This window comes from Citrus sinensis, chromosome 4, assembly GCF_022201045.2.
Source record: "Citrus sinensis cultivar Valencia sweet orange chromosome 4, DVS_A1.0, whole genome shotgun sequence".
Taxonomy (NCBI): Eukaryota; Viridiplantae; Streptophyta; class Magnoliopsida; order Sapindales; family Rutaceae; genus Citrus; species Citrus sinensis.
In genome coordinates, this window is record NC_068559.1 from 28,590,467 (window position 1) to 28,612,278 (window position 21,812).

At 34.0% G+C, this 21,812-nt stretch overlaps 3 protein-coding genes across 11 annotated transcripts; 2 read left to right on the top strand and 1 right to left on the bottom strand.

Moving 5' to 3' along the window:
• The first annotated feature begins 2,951 nt into the window (after window positions 1-2,951).
• LOC102613682 (protein LAX PANICLE 2) lies at window positions 2,952-10,713 on the top strand. Of its 2 annotated transcripts, none has more exons than XM_052439191.1 (4): window positions 2,952-4,386; window positions 4,505-4,555; window positions 4,697-4,769; window positions 10,155-10,713. In XM_052439191.1, the coding sequence occupies exons 1-4, from the start codon at window positions 3,446-3,448 to the stop codon at window positions 10,320-10,322; spliced, it is 1,233 nt and encodes a 410-aa protein (XP_052295151.1). In that variant the 5' UTR covers window positions 2,952-3,445; the 3' UTR covers window positions 10,323-10,713. The 2 variants fall into 2 exon arrangements, with proteins under 2 accessions (XP_052295151.1, XP_006483687.1); XM_006483624.4 differs by having other exon boundaries at window positions 2,967-4,386; window positions 10,158-10,710.
• A 1,467-nt stretch (window positions 10,714-12,180) lies between these two features.
• LOC102629192 (uncharacterized) lies at window positions 12,181-16,123 on the bottom strand. Of its 8 annotated transcripts, none has more exons than XR_008054252.1 (3): window positions 15,017-16,119; window positions 12,977-13,184; window positions 12,181-12,444 (listed from the first exon to the last, which is right to left on the bottom strand). XR_008054252.1 is itself a non-coding variant. In XM_052440096.1 (3 exons), the coding sequence occupies exons 1-3, from the start codon at window positions 15,894-15,896 to the stop codon at window positions 12,478-12,480; spliced, it is 1,125 nt and encodes a 374-aa protein (XP_052296056.1). In that variant the 5' UTR covers window positions 15,897-16,123; the 3' UTR covers window positions 12,181-12,477. The 8 variants fall into 8 exon arrangements, 5 of the variants coding, with proteins under 5 accessions (XP_052296056.1, XP_006483015.1, XP_006483013.1 ...); XR_008054251.1 differs by having other exon boundaries at window positions 12,181-12,588; XR_008054253.1 differs by adding an exon at window positions 13,816-14,095 and having other exon boundaries at window positions 12,181-13,110; window positions 15,017-16,117.
• Window positions 16,124-17,028: 905 nt separating this feature from the next.
• Window positions 17,029-20,198, top strand: LOC107177608 (uncharacterized). The gene is made up of 7 exons (XM_015531665.1): window positions 17,029-17,104; window positions 17,752-18,035; window positions 19,174-19,263; window positions 19,376-19,476; window positions 19,599-19,645; window positions 19,794-19,870; window positions 19,974-20,198. The coding sequence occupies exons 1-7, from the start codon at window positions 17,029-17,031 to the stop codon at window positions 20,196-20,198; spliced, it is 900 nt and encodes a 299-aa protein (XP_015387151.1).
• The last annotated feature ends 1,614 nt before the right edge of the window (window positions 20,199-21,812 follow it).

Below are 21,812 nucleotides of genomic sequence, written 5' to 3' on the forward strand. Positions count from 1 at the left end.
CAGCTAGTGTTTACAGCAAAAACAATTGAAATGGAGTCCGCTCACATTCAAGAGGGAATGGTTTCTTCAATCCATAGATTTTGGCAATTGCTTTTCCAAACGATGAGGCATGAGATGGAAACCAAGGCTGTGATGGTAAAAAGGGGTTCCAAAAAAAAAAAAAAATAGAACGGCTAGAATTGGTGATGATAAACCCTTAATAAGAGAAGGGAGATATATTACAGATTATTGGAGTTTTTCATTTTATTTTTTAAGTAGATTTTTAAAGTTTTATTTGTTGGGTATTTGGAAAAGGAAAAAAAATATATAATAAGGAGATAAGTTATACTAAGATATAAGATTATTTAAAAATTTTCAATGGGGTTAATTGAGAAGTGGACCCTAGTGATATAAAATATGAGGTCAAATATCATCACTCATTAATAAATCCTTTAGGACCTCCACCTACTTATGGCATTTCAACTCGTTGTTAGGTAATTAAAGTCACCCTCGTGATCTAAAATTTTTCATTGGTGATTGATAGTTAATAAATATAAATAAAAAATTTAAGTAATACGTATATTATCACTAAAAGAAACAAAATTTAAGAGAATTTAGATTAAGAGAAGACCCTACCTCAAAATTATTAGGCCAAATTAATTTTTTTTCCTCCACCTATTAACGCTCTGCATCTCACTCAGGTCGGCTTAAGTTTGCAGCAAGTTGGACTATAAAACTATTATATTTTCACTATATACGATTGGTTGAGAAGTATATATGGCAAGAATTCAATACATAGAGGTTTTGTGTGTATGGGAGACTCAAATCTGTAAGAGGGCCTATACACGCAAATACTCAAACTTCCTTCCGTAGTTTATTTGTAAATCACATTGGTTTTTTAATCATTAATCGGTAGCTCATAACAAAATTCTAACCATGTTATCTATAAAACAAGCTTATAACCAAAATTTGGACCACATTATCTTTATGATTAATAAAAATACTGCAACTTTATTGTAAAAACTGTAATTATATTATAAATTACATGAATAAATAGCAACAAGCAATGATCATCAGAGGGTCTATAGATTTGTGCCACGTCTCAAGAGTTTTGGAGATGTTGTAGTACTTCTTACACCAGTGAGTAAACATATTTCTCTTACATTTCAAAATTTCAAACTAAAGTGTTAAAAGAGATATTAAAAAAAAAAATGGCCTATCATATTGATTATTTTTGGCCGTTATTCTTGAATTTTTAAGATAGATAATTAAAGCATTTTACTGTAGGAACTTCATATTTTTGGAAAGATGGGCTATTATTGCATCATGGGTGGGGGCGCGTATGTTTGATTTGAGAGAAAGAATTGTGAGGTGCCCACTTGGTAGAATCTTGAGGTTGAATTTTTGGTAGAAACATATCTCCATCAATGCCCTTGCTTTCATGCTTTTATTCCAAGCTTAAGTCATTCCATGCCCATGCACTGTCACCAGAGGCCACGCTTCCCATCTCTTACTACTGCTTTATTTCGAAGCATATTACACGCTCCTCAATTTCTTTATTTGGCAACAGGATTTTTTCTGTTCATTAAATAGAAGTTGCAACATTCCATCAGCCACAGAAGAAAATAAAGCTAGCATTAGAGATTTTTCAGGCTACTCATATTTTTATATCACAGTATCCTCCACTCTATGTTGAAAACCTTCGATTTGTTATATCTAAGTTCTAAGATAATGTACATAATAGATCATAAATTAGAGAGTGAGAAGGAAAATTTAGAGATCGACAATTGGAAAACATTAAAACAATAAATTAAGAGATTTTTTTTAACAGGAAAACTAAAGTGAGATTGATGTAACAAATAATGCCGTATATAGTTTAGACGCCCTGATCGAATCCTCTTATTTATCAATTTCATATGTGCATAACATTGAGAATTTAAATGCTTAGAATAAGAAAGGAGACTAAATCAATGTCGTTTATATTGATTGACCCATCTCTGAATCGAGAGAGAGAGAGAGCAGTGACCACGTTTGATGGGCTGGAAAAAGAATGCGAGCAGCCTTTCAGGGCAGAGATCAGGCAGCAGCAGCAAAGCAACTAGCTAGACAACAGCAGCTAGCATTGGCCGTTGTTGTTGTTCAAGTTTAAAATATTACCTCTCATTCAAGTTAATTTTTAACTGACAAAACGCATTGGAAAGAGACTCATAGAGAGAGAATTTGATATTAATTTTGACAAATCAGAAGTCATGTATTTTATATAGTACACAAAGTTAATGCAGGGAGGGTGGGGGGCACATGCTTTAGCAAACGAATGTCCTACAAGCCCACGTCGCTGTGTTTCGATTCTCGGGTCGTGGGGAAACACCATCATGCATGCCAAAGTACTCCCCCCTCCCCATTTATTTGTTTATAATTACCCTATCAATAACATAACAAACGCTAATGTGCTTCTAATGTTAATATCTTATCTTATTATTGACAGGTAATCTCATTTTGCCAGGTCATTAAATTCTTCTTAATCCCCCACAACTCCCTTGTCTCATTTAATTTGGTTTGAACCATACATTAATTTAACATTTCGAATTAACAAATATTGATATAACTATATACATACATATTCACACACTAGCTAGCTAGTATAATTAATTAATTAGCTGCAAATTCACAAGAACATGAGACGCGTGGGGTCTTCCTAGACGTGAATAAATCTTTGCTTTCTGATACATAGTTCTTCCCAAATTGTAAGTTATTAATAAGCTTATTCCATAAACATGATCTACTAGGGCTAAAAAGGACCTTTTTGTGATATTCTAGAAACAAAGGAACTTTACGGTCATTTTTTCCTAGGAACATGCCCTAAAGTTGTTAGCTGGAAGACCCTTGATTTTTTTTTTTTTAATTGCAACAACAGGTGGAAACTTATATTTCGTCTTAATAAAGTCAAAAAAATATTACTACTAACTCGACCTCCTTAGAAGAATATGTATATATATATTTTTTATTAATATAATATAATTAGAAACTGACTGACTGACTGACCACCATCTCTCTCTCTCTCTCTCTCCCCCCCTTCTGCAACTATTTCATCTCCACAAGCTTCCAAACAAAGAGAATTAATGGAAAGTGAGATTTGTAAGGTTTATTAATGTTCTCCTTGTAGTTGTATTATGTTATATTTACGACAAAATTGGCACCATACAAATACAAAATAAAAAAAAGGAAAAACCCTTATCTTTTTGTTAATGGGCAGTGTTTCTCCCTTAGTCTTTGTCAATTTATTATTCTTCAATCCCAACAAAACATGCTTGTAGAATCAACAATAGATCCCTCTTTCCGTTTCCAAAATAAAAACAACTCCTCACACTCACAGATTCAGAATTTGTTTCCAATCCATGGCTCTTGTCGATATTGATAGTATCAACAACAAAGTTAATAATCGGTTTGGGGTTTTGGGTTATAGGATATGACCATGGTTCCTGCTGCTGAGAATCGCACGAAGCATCAACAGCAACATCATAATCATAATCATAATCTTGTTTATAATTATGGTGGTTGTGGTGGCAGTTATTCAGACAGCGTTGTTGGTCTTATGAGTCGAATACAACAACAACAACAGCAAGGGTATGAGTATAGTAGTAGTGATCAGGGTTGCTTATTAGGATCTGATCGAGACGACGTTGTTGTCGTTTCTAATAATAATAATAATAATCCAATTCCAATGGCTGAAGATGAATCAAGAACTAACAGTCTTAGCGAAGCCGAAGCCGGCTCAAGCTCAAAGGATAACCAAGAAGAGAGAGACGAAGGGTGGCTACAATTGAGTATAGGAAGTCACACAAAAACAAGCCACGGTCTCAAGCATCACGACGATGAGGTGGAGGTGGATCCAACGGCCAGAAGAGGAAGAGGAAGAGGAGGATTAATTGAGCTTGATCTACTACCCGGAGGCGGCAGCTCACAAGAAGCAAGTGCTTTATTAGGTACCGCTTCTACTGCTTTTCATCATCATGCTCCTGAGTTTAGAGGTCAGCGGCCGCTACTAATGAATATGGCTGCAGCAGCTGGTGCCACCACTAGTAGTTTTAGTTCATCTTCTTTATTCTTTCAACAACAACAACAAGGCGGAGGAGGAAGTAGCAGCTTCTCAACATTTCCTCATTATCATCATCAAGAAATTAACTGGGCATTTAGGCCTATACCTATCCCTCAAAATATTGCTTTGGCTTCGTCTTCTTCTTCTTCTTCTTCTTCTTCATTGATGCCATTTGGGTCCTATTTTGCACGGCCATTTCAAGTGCATACGGGACTTGACGTTGCTGGCCCAAGTTCTGATTTCAGAATCATTGATCCTCCAAGGAGACCCCATTCTGGCATTTGGTTTATGCTATTAGCTTCACAAAATCAGTAAGTGCAATTTTCAGTTTCTGGTTTTGTCTTCATTTTTTAATATTTGCCAAAATCATTCTAATTTCAAAATTAATAACGTTCTAATGAAATTCTCTCTTGCTCTCTTTCAATGCAGAACGAAAGAACCGTTCTTGCCTCAAATACCAAAGTGCTTCTTAAGAATCAAGTAATTAATTAATTTTATTTCATCCCCCCGATCTTTCTTTCTTCTTTCTTTTTTCCCCTTTAATTTAAATTACATATATACACACACACACACACACACTATTTCAATTGTGAATTAATTGATTTCTGATCATGCTTTCAGAGATGGGAGGATGACAGTTCGATTGTTAATAAAGTATCTCGTTAACAAGCTGAAACTTGATAGCGAATCAGAGGTATTTATAACTCAATACTCCTACTTATTTTCCATTTCGATGCATTTATATGCGCTTTGTTTGCATCATTCTTTGTTATTAACAAGATTGAAAAATAAGCATGGCTCTCCACACAAAAAAAGCCAAAAAGAGAAACTCGAAATCAATTTTATCCACTAATTTTAATTTACGTGAATTAGGATATGGTTGGTGTTAGAGACATGAAAGAAACAGCAGAACAAATTAAATGCATTTTATATGTTGTTATTTATTTCTTTTGAAAAATCGTGTTTAGGAATTAGGTGAGAAGTATATTTCTAGGTAGCCATATATCTTCTCTTTTTGTATCATTAGCCTTTTACCAGCATAATCTTTTGTCTTAAAGATGGTCTTGAGACAATGTGTTTTTCTAATCAATTAAGGAAATGACTCTTATAAATTGGTCATAAACTTCATGTGTAGTTAGTTACTGGATAGCTTTTTTGATGAGATTAAAGGTGTAGGGTTCAAATTTAGAACATTGAAAATAGTTTATAGAAAGTTACCTACCACCATCTTTTGGGTACCCAGAATAAATAGAAGAGGATTTTGTGTTTGTATTTGTTTAAATACGTAGCTGTCGTCCTTGTAAAATGAGTTTACTCTCAATTTTGCTAGCATAAAATTTTAAAATATTTTTTAAAGTAACGCATAAGTGCTCCTCAAGTAAAATCTAATTTAGGTTTTAATTTATTACCATACTAATGTTTAGGATGGTAAATATAAAGCAAATATTCGCACTAATTAACCTGATCAAAAGCTTCGAACATTTTTTTTTAAAACCAAAATCTCTGAAAGGTATTTATGCAACATTGAGATAGTTAAACCTAAAGTTTACAGCATTTTCATAGCTTAAGTCTTGATGTTTTTTGGGTTTTGTTTAGAAAGTCGATTCAAATATTCCTAAAAGATATCAGATTTCTCCTAGTTCCTAAGTATATTATGTTGAGATATTTCTGTGTTTGGGATTCTCTATGTATAGAATTTGGATTAATTAACCGAGTCTCAAATGTTAAATCATGAAGAGTCTTTTCTAATATTATTAAGATACTCAAATTGTCTAGCATTAATTTGGCCTGAAAAAAGGGTTCACTTCCCATTATGCAAGTCATTTGAACAGCTCTATGGTTCTCTTTAAAAAGGAAAAATAGCTTCAATTTTGATTTTGATTTTATCACCCATGTTACATATACCACACTTAATAACCCAAGAAATTTCCCTTCGCTATACTTTTTATCAGAACCCTAAACTCTTTATAAGAAAAAGAATAAAATATTCATTGCCATCTGGCTAATAATTTTAACTGTGCATTCATGTCTATTGTCACAATTTTGTTTCATGATCTTGTTACGGACACCAGTTGTTGTGATTCTAGTTCTCGTTTGATGCAGCTAATGATAGATTACAAATTAGTTTTTAGTCATTATTACAACGGATATAGTAAATATATACAAAAATAAGCATGCAAGGTAAAAGTGTGTGTTATTTGACGAATCATATCAATGTTTTAGGTTATATGATATCTTTTAATTTTCATGTGTCAAAGTACTCATGTTTGATGATTTCGCATTCGTATCTAGTCATTACTAGTAAGAAAAGATACAGTTATACAGTAATCATGGATCCACGATATAGTGATAATTTACATATAAAATCTAATTATTGTGTGTCCATCACTCAGTACAATGCTTCCCATGCACACTTCATTATGAAATACATTCATGTCTTCTGAAATAATTATTGTAAATTAAAAGTTTCTTTTTACTAATCCCATTATAAACCTAGGAGAAACAAAACGTATGAATATATACTGGATGAAGAAAAGAGAATTTGCATAATTATATACCATCTCTTGCGTTCAAAAATTCTAATCCGAAAATCCATTTGATGATTATATTTTAAAGAATTTTAGACATATGAGGAAAAGATTCATTAGTTAAAACTTTAGAACTTAGATATACCTAATTGGTTTATTAGAATTGAAAGTAGGGGATCAAAATTGATAAGATTATTCATGACATTGTCCACGTTAGCAAAATAAAATAGAGTGATCCTCCCCCAAAAAAAAATTGGATAGAGTGATGAATTACTGATATTTTTAATAAAATTTTGTAAACTCATTGTAAGTTAATATGCCTTCATGTATCTTGAATGTTGTTGGTAGGGAGAACGGAAGGATTCCTGTTAGTGTCAACTGTTAGTATATATGGCAGTTCCTTGGCTCTGTGTAGGAGAGATTATAGTTTCTTGCTTTTCGCATTTTCTTTTCCTTAAAAATGGGTGCGTAGGATTTGAACTTTGAAGCTGTTGAGGCGTTTTCTAGGGTTGATTTTTTAGTTTCTTTGTTGAAAGTAAAAAAAGAAAAAAAAAATTGTGAGACATGAAGATTATAGAGAGGGCAGTACATGAAGAAAAAGAAAAGAAGCCACAACAAAATTGGCAGAAAATAGTCAAACATCGAGCACTCCATCTGTTCCACATAGAGAAGAAACCTAGGGCATCTCCTAATAGCTTCATAGGAAAAACGTTTTCAGTAGTCAAACTCTATATGTTGGACGGCTAAGTTAGCAACGTGAAATTTTAGTTGTTGAATTCGTCGTCTCGTTTCCTGAATGGTGCCTCAAATGTCATACGTTCGTACAAATATCTATTTGTCGTCATTATTACTAAAAACAAATAAATTAGATTTACATGTTTGCCACTCGACATTCCGTTTTGTTGTAGTATAATGAAAAAACTTTAATTAACTTAAGTTTATATGATATAAGTTCGGTGGTTAGGTCAATCCTTTATTATTCCATGCTATGGATGAGACATAGACGCAATATCTTTATTATTATTATTATTACTAATTCCAAATGTAACCACCAAGAACTAAATAATAATTGACAAACAAAAATTTTTTAAAAAAACTCACGCCATAGTTTCTAGTTTGCACCAAAATTATGTACACCTAATAACAAAACTGTCATTTGTACCATAAAATATGTTCATAATTAAATAAGAATGTATGCCACACTCAACATTCCTCCTGATTTTTTAATTTTTAAAAAATAAGTTTCCATGTGTATAGTTGGCTCTTTAGGTCAACGAAATGAACCAGTTAGTGATATGTATTGTGTCGCCTGTCACGTAAACTTCTTCTGGCCGCCCCCAGAAAAAAAATCTTAGATCTTTAAATTATATATACGGCCAATGCATAAACTTCATTTCATTTCATTAGTTACCCATATGAAATAGCAATCCTCGACTTTAATTCACACATTGCATGCAAGTAAATAAACCTAATGATTAGTTTTGCTAGGTGGCTCTCACTCTCGCTCTTTCTATCTTGTTAGGTAATTTTGTCTTCATTAATCTATTTTCACACTAGAGATCATGGATTTCTCCTTTATTTTTTTGCCATGATTGCTCACAATCAATGAGAAGCATTTAGATTGTTTTTTTTTTTTTTTCATGGGCATGGTAGATTGTTTGTTTTTTTTTCATGGCCATGATGAATAGGAGTCTTAAGGCTATAATCGTTCGAGGAAAAGTAAAAAGATGCTCTTTTGGGGGGGGAAAAAAAAAAAAAAGAGTGCGTTGACTTTAGTATAAATCTTCAAGTTGGATTATCTAGAGATAGTTGACGCTCATTAACATATAAAATGACGATGATGATGATAATAATAATAAATAAATAAATAAATTGATGGAAACACATATTAATCATCATCATATCGTAGGGCCAGAAAAATCACACGTGGACCCTAAAATTTTAATCATCCATTTGCATGCGTTATCGCCTTCCTTTCGTCACGCTTTCGCCTATTTCAACTCATCAATTCCGACAGCTAATATAGTGTAGGTCTTTCATTAGCCTTTTTATGTTTATTTTTATTTTTACTTTTATAGAATTTGTGCTTAAAAGTTTCCATCAAATTCCTTAAGTGCTGCACTTTGATCAAATTTAAAAAAGACATCATCATTTCCTACCCAAACCAACCATATATCGACAAATAATTATATTTTTAAAAAATTAGAAAAATATCATATATTTACGTCGGAGGAAAGCAATGCATGAGGGATAGATGCAACAATAGAATCATTCCATAGCATAGAAAGCAGAGAAAGACATATAATAGTTGGTGATGTGTATGAATTGCATGCAATTTAAAATATTCAGAGATAATTCTTCCAATAATATATATACACACACATACATATATTAAAAGAAAAAAAAAAAAAAAAACTCAGAGACGATGGAGGAATATTGACCTTGAATTAGGGTTTTAATTTATTAGAAAGCGACGTGAAGGAGGAGACGTGCATGACATGAGAACGAAAAAAGTTAAAAAAATAAAAAATAATTATGATTAGATATTAGTAGTGCCTATTCCTCGCCGTGCTTTTTGGATCCATTACAAATCTGCTTTTTTATATGCTGCCACTACCTATATTATTTTTCTTTTAAAAAAAAAAAAAAAAAAATCTGATACCAAAGATTAAAGTCTCTGGCATCATGATTTTGGCTTACGAGCAAAGTCTTATAAGCGGGCCCTGTAATGATTAAAACTCGGGCTGTTTGAGATCGTGGCCGGGCAGCCCTAACCAGTCCATTGCTGCCCGGACTGCCCTAAGTAATGCGTTTCATTTCTCTGTCTCAAGAGTTTTTTGAGGAATGGAGAATCTCTTGGAGTGAAAGAAAAAAAGGTTGAGAAATTTTATGGGTAAAGTAGACGTTAACAAAACATATATGGGGCACTGCATTTGCACGTAAGCTTGTGACAAAGCATGACTTCAATACTATATATCTTCTTCTTTTATTTTACTTTATATTTTGAAATTACCCAATACCGATTTGAATTTCTTGGTGCATCTTTCGTTTCTTTCAAGTGAAAATTTGCAGTCTTTCAAATGACAATAATCATAACGCGTCACCAGTAAGAAATTTTTACGTTGAATTACATTTGAAAGAGGAGTCCCTAAGAATTTATTTATATTTAGAATTAAGAGATTCTTAATTTTTTTTCGTTAATATTTTTGATAATATATATACATACTGTTGAACCATTGATGTCATTTGAAAAACAAATAGTTGTTTTTTTGTCTGTGGTTTTCTTTTCCTAGAGTGTTTTGACATCATCAAGGAGTAATGGGGGGTAATGTATTACGAAAAACGTAATTAACAGGTAGGTGGGTAACAAACAGCATAAAAATGCTTTAGGAGAGAAGCGACAATGTCCTTTTGGATTTGAAGAATTTGATTCAATCATTGATATCTTGATTTGTGTGTTTTATATGAATGTCATTATTATAATAATCTGAATTAAAATTTGTAGAGTGACTAATGATGAGAATGCGTGTGATTGTGATTGATGATTAAAGCAGATAGAGATAACATGTAGAGGGCAACAACTTGTACCTTTCTTGACGTTGCAGCATGTGAGGGATAACATATGGAGTCCAAGAGACGCTGTGACTTTACTTCCAGAAACCTCAACCACTGATCATGTTATGGTGCTGCACTATGCTACTAGGACTGCTTCAAACTGAATGCTATTAGTATTATCTCTTCCTTTTTAATTTATTTATTGCCTTGCCGCCGCCCCCCCCCCCCCCCCCCCCCCCAATGTATTATTAATTTTTTAAGTTATTGAAACCCCCCCCTTTTTTTCTATTTAATTCTTTTTTTCCCCCAAACTATTCCTTTTCTTTCTAATGGGTTCTGTTATTTATTTCTTATATATCCATTTCGTTTTCGTTTTTTTGAGTATTCTTCAGTACTTCCCTTAATTGATTGATGAAGAAAACAGTTTGGAATAACCCGAAATGATGTTTATGGTTAATTGCAACGGGAAATAACTCAAGTAGAGATGTATTTCCAAGCCTTGATTGGTTTTTAATTAATTAACTATGATCATTTATGTTAACTAGCACGAACTTCGACTGTTGCTTCTTCAACATTAATTCTTGTCTTTACTTTTTCTCTAATTACTCATGAGATTTGGAATGTTAGTGCCCCACCAATACCACACCATATGTTCCCATCGTGGTACTCGTACCATCTTAAACCAACAAATTGAAAAGTGACATTACAAAAGGCCTAGCTAGCTGCCGAGGGTCAGTGGAGACTCCTGTGCAGTACAAAATGTACAATCATGGCACAGCCTCGGCCTACACCAGCTTGTTGGATAACTCCATCTTTGAGGCCCATTGTTCAAAGGAACGTGGGCCTCGTATGGAATCGCCTATTACAATTTTATTGTTGAACTGCATTTTAAGCACGGACGGTGATGTTGCGCCCCCAGTTCCCGTCGGAAGGATCTACCGTATACTTCTTTTAATTTTGCTTTTGTTTTGCGTGGTATACGGACAAGCACGGTGTAACGATTTCCTTTTCCATTTGATCGACAACTGAGTTTCAACCATCAGCAACTATAGAGAATTTAAAATTTCTAAAAAGGAAAAAAATATTCAAAATGTGGACATTTGTTAGGTATAGTCTCCAAATCTTGCATTCACGATACCGAGATGATAATCAAAATAACGGATTCAAATACTTCCACCCTCTAAGTACAAATGGTGTACGTGGGCTTTGGTTAAGATTGGCCTTTATTCTGATCCTCCTCGGTAGATCAGCCTACGCAAGACGGATTAGAGTAGCGAGATAATGTGAGCATAGCCGACCGTCACTACATCAATAAGAGAGTAATAAGGTGTGTTCAGAATCTAATTCGATTTGCTTAATTCACATTGATCCGTAAAAATTTAATTCGTATAATTCTGATATGTGGATTAATAGATTGAATTAGATTGAAAATTTGAAAAGGAATTTTTGTTAATTTATTTCTATAAATTAACAAAAATCTACGAATCCGCAAAAAAAAATCTATTTAATTAAAAAATAAAACTTGTAAATATAACATTACTACTTACTAATAAATAAATAAATTAAACATAATTATATTAACACCATATTATATCTTCTCCGATAATAATATAAAATAAAAATAATTAAATAATTAAATGAAAACAACTTCTTAAACAATTAATTTCATAATTTTAATTAATTTTCATGTATTGATCTAAATAAATGAGATTTTCTTTTTTCAATATGTTATATTTTAAAACTTTAAATTTATTGTTCTAGCTTCATTTAAACAATTAATTTAGTTAAATCTTATTTAATTTTGAATTTGATTGGTAGTAAAATTATTTCTATATAAATTTTTTTTATTTGATTAGTTTGTTGATTGGACAAAATAAAAAAAAAATTAATCTACAAATCAATCCACAAAATGATAGATTAAATGTGGATTTGGTCCAATCAGCATCCGATCTACAAACATATGAATTGGATTGGATTGGATTTCATCAATTTGTTAATTGGATTAGATTAAAAATTTACTAATCAGCAAAATCGTGAATCGGATATAAATTGATGTTCAATCCCGCAATCCGCAAAATCCGATCTGCGATCACCCTTACAAAACAGAATGATTTCACTACAAAAACAAAAAATAAAAATTTGTTTCATCGTTTCACAACACAAATCTCACCCACAGGCACTTCAGCTGTGCGCAGAGTATTTGGTACTTCACTGTTGTAAACTCAAAACACAGCATCTGTCCCATCTAGCTCGAAAAATATGCTTACATATCTCCACCCCTAAAAGCTGAACAGAATAGCACATGCGAATCCCAGATAATCACATAGATACAGTGCAAATCAGCAAAATCCCTAGTGAGCCAGACATAGGGATGCAGCCCAATAGCAGCAGAACAACTGAAGGAAAAATGCAGACAACAGAAGCTATATCCTAACATTCATAAGAATATACAAATACCATAGCAATCAAATTTTTGACATCAATTGCAAGGACGAGCAATTCAGGAAATAGAAATTCCAGACTGAAACATGGTCAAATGTGATCTAGAATTCTCAACATAAATGGAAACCTTTTTCTCAATGTTATGAAATAGAATCTCAAGTCGTGACAATGCCCAATTCAGTTAAATGAATACCCAAATAATGGAATGAGAGACACAAGCAAGCAAAACCAAAACCAGTGTCATCCAAGATTACATACCTATAAGGAAGCTTGTATGCCTTAAATTTAAGAAACAGTTCATGTAGTTAGTCACTTTACAGTTTAATTTAAGCTGTTGATGACAAGCAATTGATACACATGACAACAGGAATCTCACATTATTGTTGGAGCCGCCACAAACAGTAACGAGTTTCCAGTTTCCAAGTTGAACAAGTGACCTTGCAAGAGCTCCAATAAACAGGAATACTTGACCAGAGCAGCTGTGGAAGGGTAAGTAAGTTATCTGCGAACCTGAAGCACAAATTTCACAATTACCAACCATTGATGCCTACCATAACTGAGGAACCAACCTTGGACACTATTGACTACCTAACAAAAGAAGTGAATTACAAAAATGAAGTTCATCAAAGAATAGCAAATCTATTGAAATAGTCAATAGTAAGAGGAGAAAGATGGATTCTCAATCATATAGAGGAGATCTCTAATCCTACAATTGAAGTAGCTAGCTGGAAATTTCCTCACATGAATTCTTAAAAAGAGAAAAAGGGGAGAGAACATAAAGGGCTTCTGGAGACAAATTTTTCAATACGATTCTCCAATATAGTAATCAAACATTGGAGTTTTCCATTTGACAGAAGAACCACTAACGTAGACCTTGGAAGATGACAAACACTAGAGATCTTTGGTAGGGAAAAAAAAAAATCATAGAATCCAGAACAAATCAATAGTATTACAGTAGTTAGTATTTTCCATTCCTCAACAAAAGGCCAAAATTTTTTACCAATTCCCAAAGGATATACCCTCAATGCACAAGTTATCCTACAATAAGTATACAACCAACTCTTCACACATTAAAGGTTGACTCATAGTTTCAAAAGATTTGGCAAAATGAACTATAATTTGCTCAATTTATTGTCGATTATGAGTATATTTGCTGATATTAAAGATGGCACTAGGTTCATTCAATCACACTGATACAAGCCTATATGTATCTACCTTCTACAATTGTAAAATGAAAGCTGTGAAGAATGAAGGATTTATTCCATAAATTCTTAAAAGGCAAAGCTAGCAACCATGTCGAGTCCAAGTCATGCCAAAAACCTTAAGACACCACTAGTTGCAGTCATTAGAGCAATTAAAGGGAACTGAGAAGGTGAATTAGTGCTAATCATAAAGATTTTTCATGCAGACAACATGACTCAGAAGATGAGCATCATCCATAATGTTTAAGTTGTTGAATCGCTGCAACACTTTGCAATATTGGTATTCTCTGCCCCTGTAAAATAACATTACAGTGAGACATGGACAAAAGAAGGGGGAAAAAATGCAAACGAATTACAAGTCTAATGGGAAAAGACATATTGACTCCCTTTGAGGTTATAACCTAAACCGTCTAAACTTCATGGTGGACCCCAATCGGAAGCAGTCAGATGGAATGACACCAAGAGAAATGGACTTTACCACACAAGTCATATGACCAAGTTACTCAGAATCTTATTACTAAACTCCATCTAGCTAATCAAAAGCCCTACATTATTGATACACAATACGCGAATCGACTCTAGACAGCAAAGCAGTCCCCCTCTTTTACAAGCAACCTTATTATCTAACTCCACTAGCCCCAAATGTCTCTAGGAAGAAAGTTCAATTAAAAACAAGCTACCAATGAAACAGTTATCATTTCCCTTCCTTCGACAAGTTTCAAGAAACTTCACTCACACACATTCCATAACTGAACTTTTCTTTTTCCCTTATTAGGCCCTACAGCAGTGTTACAATAAAAGAAACTATCCAAAAAGATGGTCCTCCCTTCTCTGCTCACCAACATGCACAAGCACTCACCATTTCTGGAGGAGACACAAACATTAATCAAGTGATAAATTTGTCTGCTGTTTTCCATCCTAAAATTTATCGAGCCATTGTAGAAACAAATCAAATACATGCACTGAGAAAGCAAAACAAACAACCATCTCAATCCAAAACTACCACACATAACAAAACTGACATCATTATCATGATCATTATTAGTAATATGATTACAACAGACAAACTCAAACAACCTAGGCGTGCAACTTATATCTAAAATTTGATCGAAGACCGAGGTTTCATCATCATCAAAAAGAGTTACATAATCATACAATTACAAATTATTCTCATCATTATCATTATTAAGAAAAAAGTCACGAAAAGCCCTTACGAAGCTTCTGAATCGCAGTATACAATTTCCTTCTAGAACCCACAGCATTTATTCCCATATCTTTAAGATCTTCAAGTGTCAACATCGGCAAAACTTCATCATCCACTTCATGTATCTCAAAAACGGGCGCGTATCGACTCAATCCCAATTCAATCAGCCACGTCCTCACTCCATCACTAGTTCCCACATTATTATCAAACTCATTATTTTCATTTTCTCGACTCTCCGATGCCCTAGCCCGGGCCAGAACTGAACTCGAACCCATTCTCCTCTGTCCGGGCCAAAAATCTAAGGCCACGTTATCCACCGAATGAACCGGGCTTTGGTCTTTTAACAGACTATCCGAATCGTGATCAAATTCACGATCACGAAACGTTTCGTCTCCGTCTTCTCTGCTGTCCCCGTCAGCTCCTTCGTCGATTTTCGAAATCCAATTCGTTCTCGCTCTCTTCGCTGTCGTCGCTCTTTTCGCTTTCACTCTCTTGTGAGTGACTTCGAGATTATTATTACTATTGTCGCCATTATGGTTTCTCTCTTCGGCGTCTTGAAAATCGTGTGAATCGCCGCCATTGACTAGGTTGGTTAAAGACCGAGCCTTGATTGATTTAGTTGAGGTGTCCTTAGGGAGGCGCCACGTGTGGTGTTGGGATTTAGTACGGCGCACGTGTGAATCATAAATTGGTTGGTCGCCGATCTCGCCTAATCGAACGCTGGGCCGCCGCTGTCTTTTTGGGGCCAGGGGTAGCCCCGTGGGCTCCGTTTGGCCCGGAATGATCGCCGTGGTTGTTGTAGCTGTCGTAGATGTCGTTGTTGTGTTAGTAGCGGTGGCTGTTGTGGCGGCGATTATTGGATTATCCGGCAACTGTAACTCTGCGGCCATAATAACAATAGTGACCAAGAGAGAGCGTGTGTTTCTTTGTGCGAGTGTGTGGGTGAAGTGTGCATAGGATAAGGAATGGTGAGGGGAGATCTGGTGGTTCTGGTATTCGTAGAACGTGTGTTGTTCACCGTTCGATTAGCTCTGTAGTCATTGGTCTTTCATTTTTTCAAAAAAATGGGACGGTAGATGACTGAGATCAGCTTTTTGGTCGTGATTTGGTATTGCTTGGGTGAATCGGACGGTCCACTAAGACCTCGGTTATCTACAATTCTGTACGTCAGGCCAACAAATTTCAGTTAGGATATTGGGCTACACCTCCACTTGGATCTCTAACAGGCCGAAAACGGGAGCTCTTTATTTTCAAGCCCAGTCGTGGATTTGCAGCGACACTGAGTGCACTCTCCTCCTGAGCATCTCTAAAAAAGTTTTAAAATAAATTTTTATTTCTTATTTAAAAAATCATATCAATATTAAACACTTTAAAAGATATATTAATTTAAATTTTTCAAATAAGATTTATTTCTCACTCTTTAATATTATCGAATGAGTTTCTCTCTCTTCTATTAATATCTTATTATTATTTATTAAAAAGATAAGACTGTAATAAGTATTATTCATGTTTCCTTTAAAAAATGGAGTGTAGTTAAATTTGATAGTGGGAAATATTTAATTAAAATAATGTTAATTTGTTCTTATTTGATGAGTCTTTTGGAAAAAATTATATTTTTCTATCCTCTTATTTGCCACATCAGTAAGTAAATTAATACTTGAAAAGTAAAAATTAAATAGCTTTTTGAAAATGCTCTTAGGAACGAGTGTTGAGCTGAGTTTTGGTAAGTATTAATTATTAAATTAAAAGTTATGAAGTAAGAGAAATTAAAAATATAAAATAAATTTAAATTTTAAATTTAATATTCAACAAAAACTTAATTTAGGATTGAATCATAATCTTTTTTTAAGAAAGACTTTAATAATAATAATAATAATAATGGAAAACGGTGATAACGTCTGACGGCCTGTGGCTACTATCCAAACAACTACCAACAACTACAATGGAGAAGAAGTTTGGCAGCACAATGATGGAGCTTCGGTAGCATGACGGTGGAGCTTTAGTACCAACAGGCAAATAGCGATGACGATGGAGGAGAAGCTTCACAGCGACGACGATAGAACTTTGGCAGCCGCAATGGACCTTGGTAGTTACAAGGGTTTGTTGAATTTTCATTTTTTTAATCTAAAGGGGATATTTTTTAAATATAAGAATTTTAATGGAGGTAAAATTTGTATTCGTGAGAACGGGGGACTGATTCCCACGCTTTCCTTAGGAATCAATCTCTTATTCTCGAAACTCATTTTGACGTGAGTCTTAAATATTCAATTTTAATTCATACTCTTATTTTCTGAAGTAAACATTATCAATAATTTTGATTTTATTTTCTGAAGTAAACATTATCAATAATTTTGATTTTGGCTTCCAATTCCTCAATTAAAAAATAAATATTCAGCGATTTTTTTTTTAAATTCAACTTCAAAAAGAAAACAATTGAAATAAAAAGTTGCCAAAACCTTAACCGGAGAAGAAAAAAACAAAAACAAATTGTAACCACAGCGAAAATGAATGCTGTAATCACAAATGTCCGTAGGCTCACAGTGATTGATCCCCTTGTCTGTTCAAGACTTGAGAATCCACAATTTTGATTCCTTTCCTTTTCACGTTTTTACCCTCTCTTGCTCACTGGACAAGACAAGTTATACACTGTCCAGCGTTCAGCTTCTGTTTAAATAGAGGCCTGAGTCTTCTAACCCCTCACGGTATTTCGAGAGAGCTGTGCCTGTGTCTGTGTCTGTGTGAAAGCAAACGCAAAGGCCTGGAGCTCAATGGCTACCCTTTTGGGTATTGATGAAGAAGAGACTGTTATGATGCCGAGTAACGCCGTTAACGGCGTTCAGGTGATCAGTCAAGATCATGCGGAGCCTGCTGGTGCTGGATGTGACTGCAGCAGGAGCCGTCGATTTCGAAGGAGAGTTTCACGTTCATGTAGACCACGCTACCAGCGGGTTGCTGCTGACAATCCATTGGTCTTTAATCCACGTGTCAACCGTCTGCCTGTTCAGCCTCCACCGCCGCCACCCGTTCGTGTGAGTTCCAAAATTTTTCTCTTAATCCGGCTTGTCACCTCTCCGTTCTCTTGAGATATTTAGCTTTTGTTCACAATTTTTTTTTTTTAATTTCTACACAGCGATCCATTTATTTAACGGCGGATCTGTAAATCTCCATTTTCCTTTTTTGATCGATCATGTTTTTGCATTTTTACACACTAATTCCATATGATATTTTGATACTGATTCCTCTTCGAGTAACTCAGTAAAAAGGTTTTCCTAATAATATAGGTAAAAATATCTTCAAGTTCTTTTTCTATGAATGCGAATGTTTTTTTTCTTTTTGATATCTACTCTGAGCTTAGTATATCGTCTTTATGATTTTGACAAAATTAAAAAGTCTTTTGACTTGAAGTGTGTACTTTTTATAGATGTGGTAAAAAACTTGTTTTCGCGCTTAATTTTAAATATTTTGTTAAAATATAAGTCTACTTTCGCGCCTAAATATAATAAAAAAATTTCAATTTATTTTAAGTCACGTGTCAACTAAGGTCTTATTTAGTATTTAAGTACTGTATGTTTTAAGTCGAAACTGTTATGAAAAAAAAAAGTAATTATAAAATAAAAGTTGATAGTGTATACATATAATTTTTAAATAATAATTTTTTAAAAAAGTAAAGATATTATTTGTTTCCCTCATACAAATGTGAGATCAAATAAACTTAATTTTTAAGTCATAACAACTATTATTTATCAATTTATTTAGTGTTGTATATCTCAATACCAAACATGATTTGAGTTGTGCATCCTAATTTGTTTTTCTCAATGATTTTCTGTAACTTAAATGTACAGGAGACGACGGAATTATCAACTTCCTAAACACAAGGACTAAGTGTGAAAATAACATTAATTATTTTGTCATGGTATGAAATGGAAGTGGAGTATATAAATCAGTTTATTTATTTATTTTTTAAAAAATGTCTGATAATCATATAGTAGTGATACGAGCTGGTTGAAGAATTGGGGAAAAAAAAATTGACTTCAGAGTTCAGATTATAAATGAAATTTAACTCTCTTAATGGCCGGACGTTCTTTCCAATATGGCATTGATTCATCAAAATTATTTATTGCATGATGTACGAAAATTTAAAAATATTTTCAACATTTTATGTAACAGGAAATCAATCCATTCCTGATGAGGTTTCTATTTGAGAAACAGCTGAAAAACAGTGATGTGAACGCAGCTGGGCGCATAGTGTTGCCGAAGGTGAATCACCAAATTTCTTTTTAAACCTTCCGATATGGCATGATTTCGAGTTTCATTAAGGATGAGTATTGTTATTTCTTCAATAACCAGCTACAAGTGTTTGTTTGATCAGAAACTTGCTGAGACCTATCTTCCTCCCGTGAACGAAAAGGCAGGGTTCTGGATGCACCTTGAGGATATGGACTTTAATAAAGTGTGGACATTCAAATTCAGGTTTTTCTCTGAAAATACAAGTCTTTTAATGTGCTTGTATTACTTATATATGTTTCACAACGTAATAATATCTGTCAATGTTATTATTTTTTAATATATCCATCTTGATCCATCATTGGCAGGTTCTGGCCTAACAACCGTGGTAGAATGTACATCTTTGAGAATACCAGTGAGCCAACCCTCTAGATTCCTCTCAACTAGTCTATCAACCTATTTATATGTTCATAATCATGATGGGCAATTAATTAGTTTGTTATTGACTGATATTAACTAAATATATGTATACGCACGAAATTAATGGATGCAAACTTGGCCAGGGGCGTTCATAAAGAGGTACTGCTTGGAACTTGGAGACTATATTATGGTATACAAAGATGAGTTGGAGGGATCATACGTGAGTACTTTCCTATGTCCAATAATTTTGCCCTGAGAGAACTTATTATCATAACCCTCAACGAGTAATTACATCTATATATGTATACACGTATATGTTTCAGCTCGTCCGTGCTAGAAAGAAAGGTAATTATGTTCCAGTTCATGATCAGTCGAACCAAGTTGATAACAATGCAAACTTCCCTAGCATTAACCTGGAAGAACTTGTCCGTTGTGGAAATAATTACCCGAAGCATGCGTGTGAAGTGGACACATCAGATTATGCACATCTTATTCTCACTCCCTGCTGTGAATCCCTTGACTTTGCTCCCGATCCGCCGCTTGGGTGAATTGAAGAAGATAGGCATCAGATCATCGATCTTCTGACTTTGGATTGCCTATCTTTGTTTTATGTATGTTTGTTTTGAAGCTCATAAAAAGTAGAGGAATACGAGACCTCCATTACATGGCTCTCCTAAGTTTTCTCTCTTTTTTTTTTTTTTCTTTTGAGGAAAAAAAAAAAGGTACTATGAGACTGCATTTATGTACGTGTGCGTTTGTTAAAATTAATGTGCTGTTTCTTTCTGCTTTGGTGGGAGTGCATGGGAAGACAATAAAGGATAATGCTGTATGTGGTTTGTGTAATTTTAGTTGTTTTATTTGCACATCTGGTGCTTCCTTAAATGAGTTCCTCTAATATGTTAGCGGCTTTCACCACTTACATATCGATTTCATTATGATCTCATTTATGCACGTTAACAAACTTTTTAGTAGAGCTATTATTCTTCCAAAGTTATGAGAATTTTTTTAATATTAATTAATTCTCCATATGTATTTATGAATAATTTGTAAGAATAAAATCTGATCGATATTGAATTAAATTAAAATAATAAATATATCAATTATATGGTATCCCATTTTTTTTTAAAAAAAACTATTTATTATTTATTGATAATATACGCACACATAGAAGAAGGAAAACGGCATTACAAATTGAGAAAAAGGACAAGTAAATGAGTTGCCAAAGCTCAAATCAACAGAGCACTCTCTTTGAAGGAAAAGCAATTAAGCAAACGCAAAATAACGAAACCATTACCAAATAAACACATATTATTTCCTGCGACAATTTTTAATTATTCTAATATTTAACGACCCAACGGCCTTTACCAGACACTGTTACAGAATGAGAGTAGTGTTGGGGAAAAATCAGGTTTTTAAAATTTTTATAAAACCTTTTAAGGACCACTCTCATATAATATATAGGAATACGTAATTCAGAAATCGTACCTTGAAAATCTGAGTTGGCTTTTTCCGCTGAAGTGATTTAGGCTCCTAGATCACGATCCACCACCACCACTCTTGTTAGATCACGATCCGTCACCACCACGCTTGTTAGATCACGAACTGTCTCCAATGATCTTCCAGGTTATGACTCAGGTTCGATCTGCACTTGACGTGTGGGCGCCTTTATCACTACCAAAGCAACTAGCACGAGAAAATTTTTCTCTCAACAATAGAGAGAAAAATCTTTTTCTCTGATCTGTATAAAAAGTGGCTTCTCTTCTTTTCTTTAGGGAAAAATAAGCCTTATATATCTCCCTTTAGTGAAAACCCTAGGCTCCAAATAATGCTCTAAATAAAACTCACGTTTATTTACTTTTTCAATAGGGGACCTACCTTGTAAAATAACATAACGCCCCTTATACAAAAGCTAATTAAATGGAGCCTCCCACTAAATGATATATTTAGGCTTTTGACCCAAATCGCTAGTTATCTTACTTATTAGTCCAGTAGTGGTGCAGTCAATTAAATGAGCTAACCCAGGGATCATTTGGGAACATACAATAGTGGCTACAATAATTAGGCCTGTAATTAAACTAGCCCAATTATTTAATTCCAAATCTACTCCACTAAAAGATTGGAACTGACTTCCATAATTGTATGCTCGAATAATAATTCGTCCC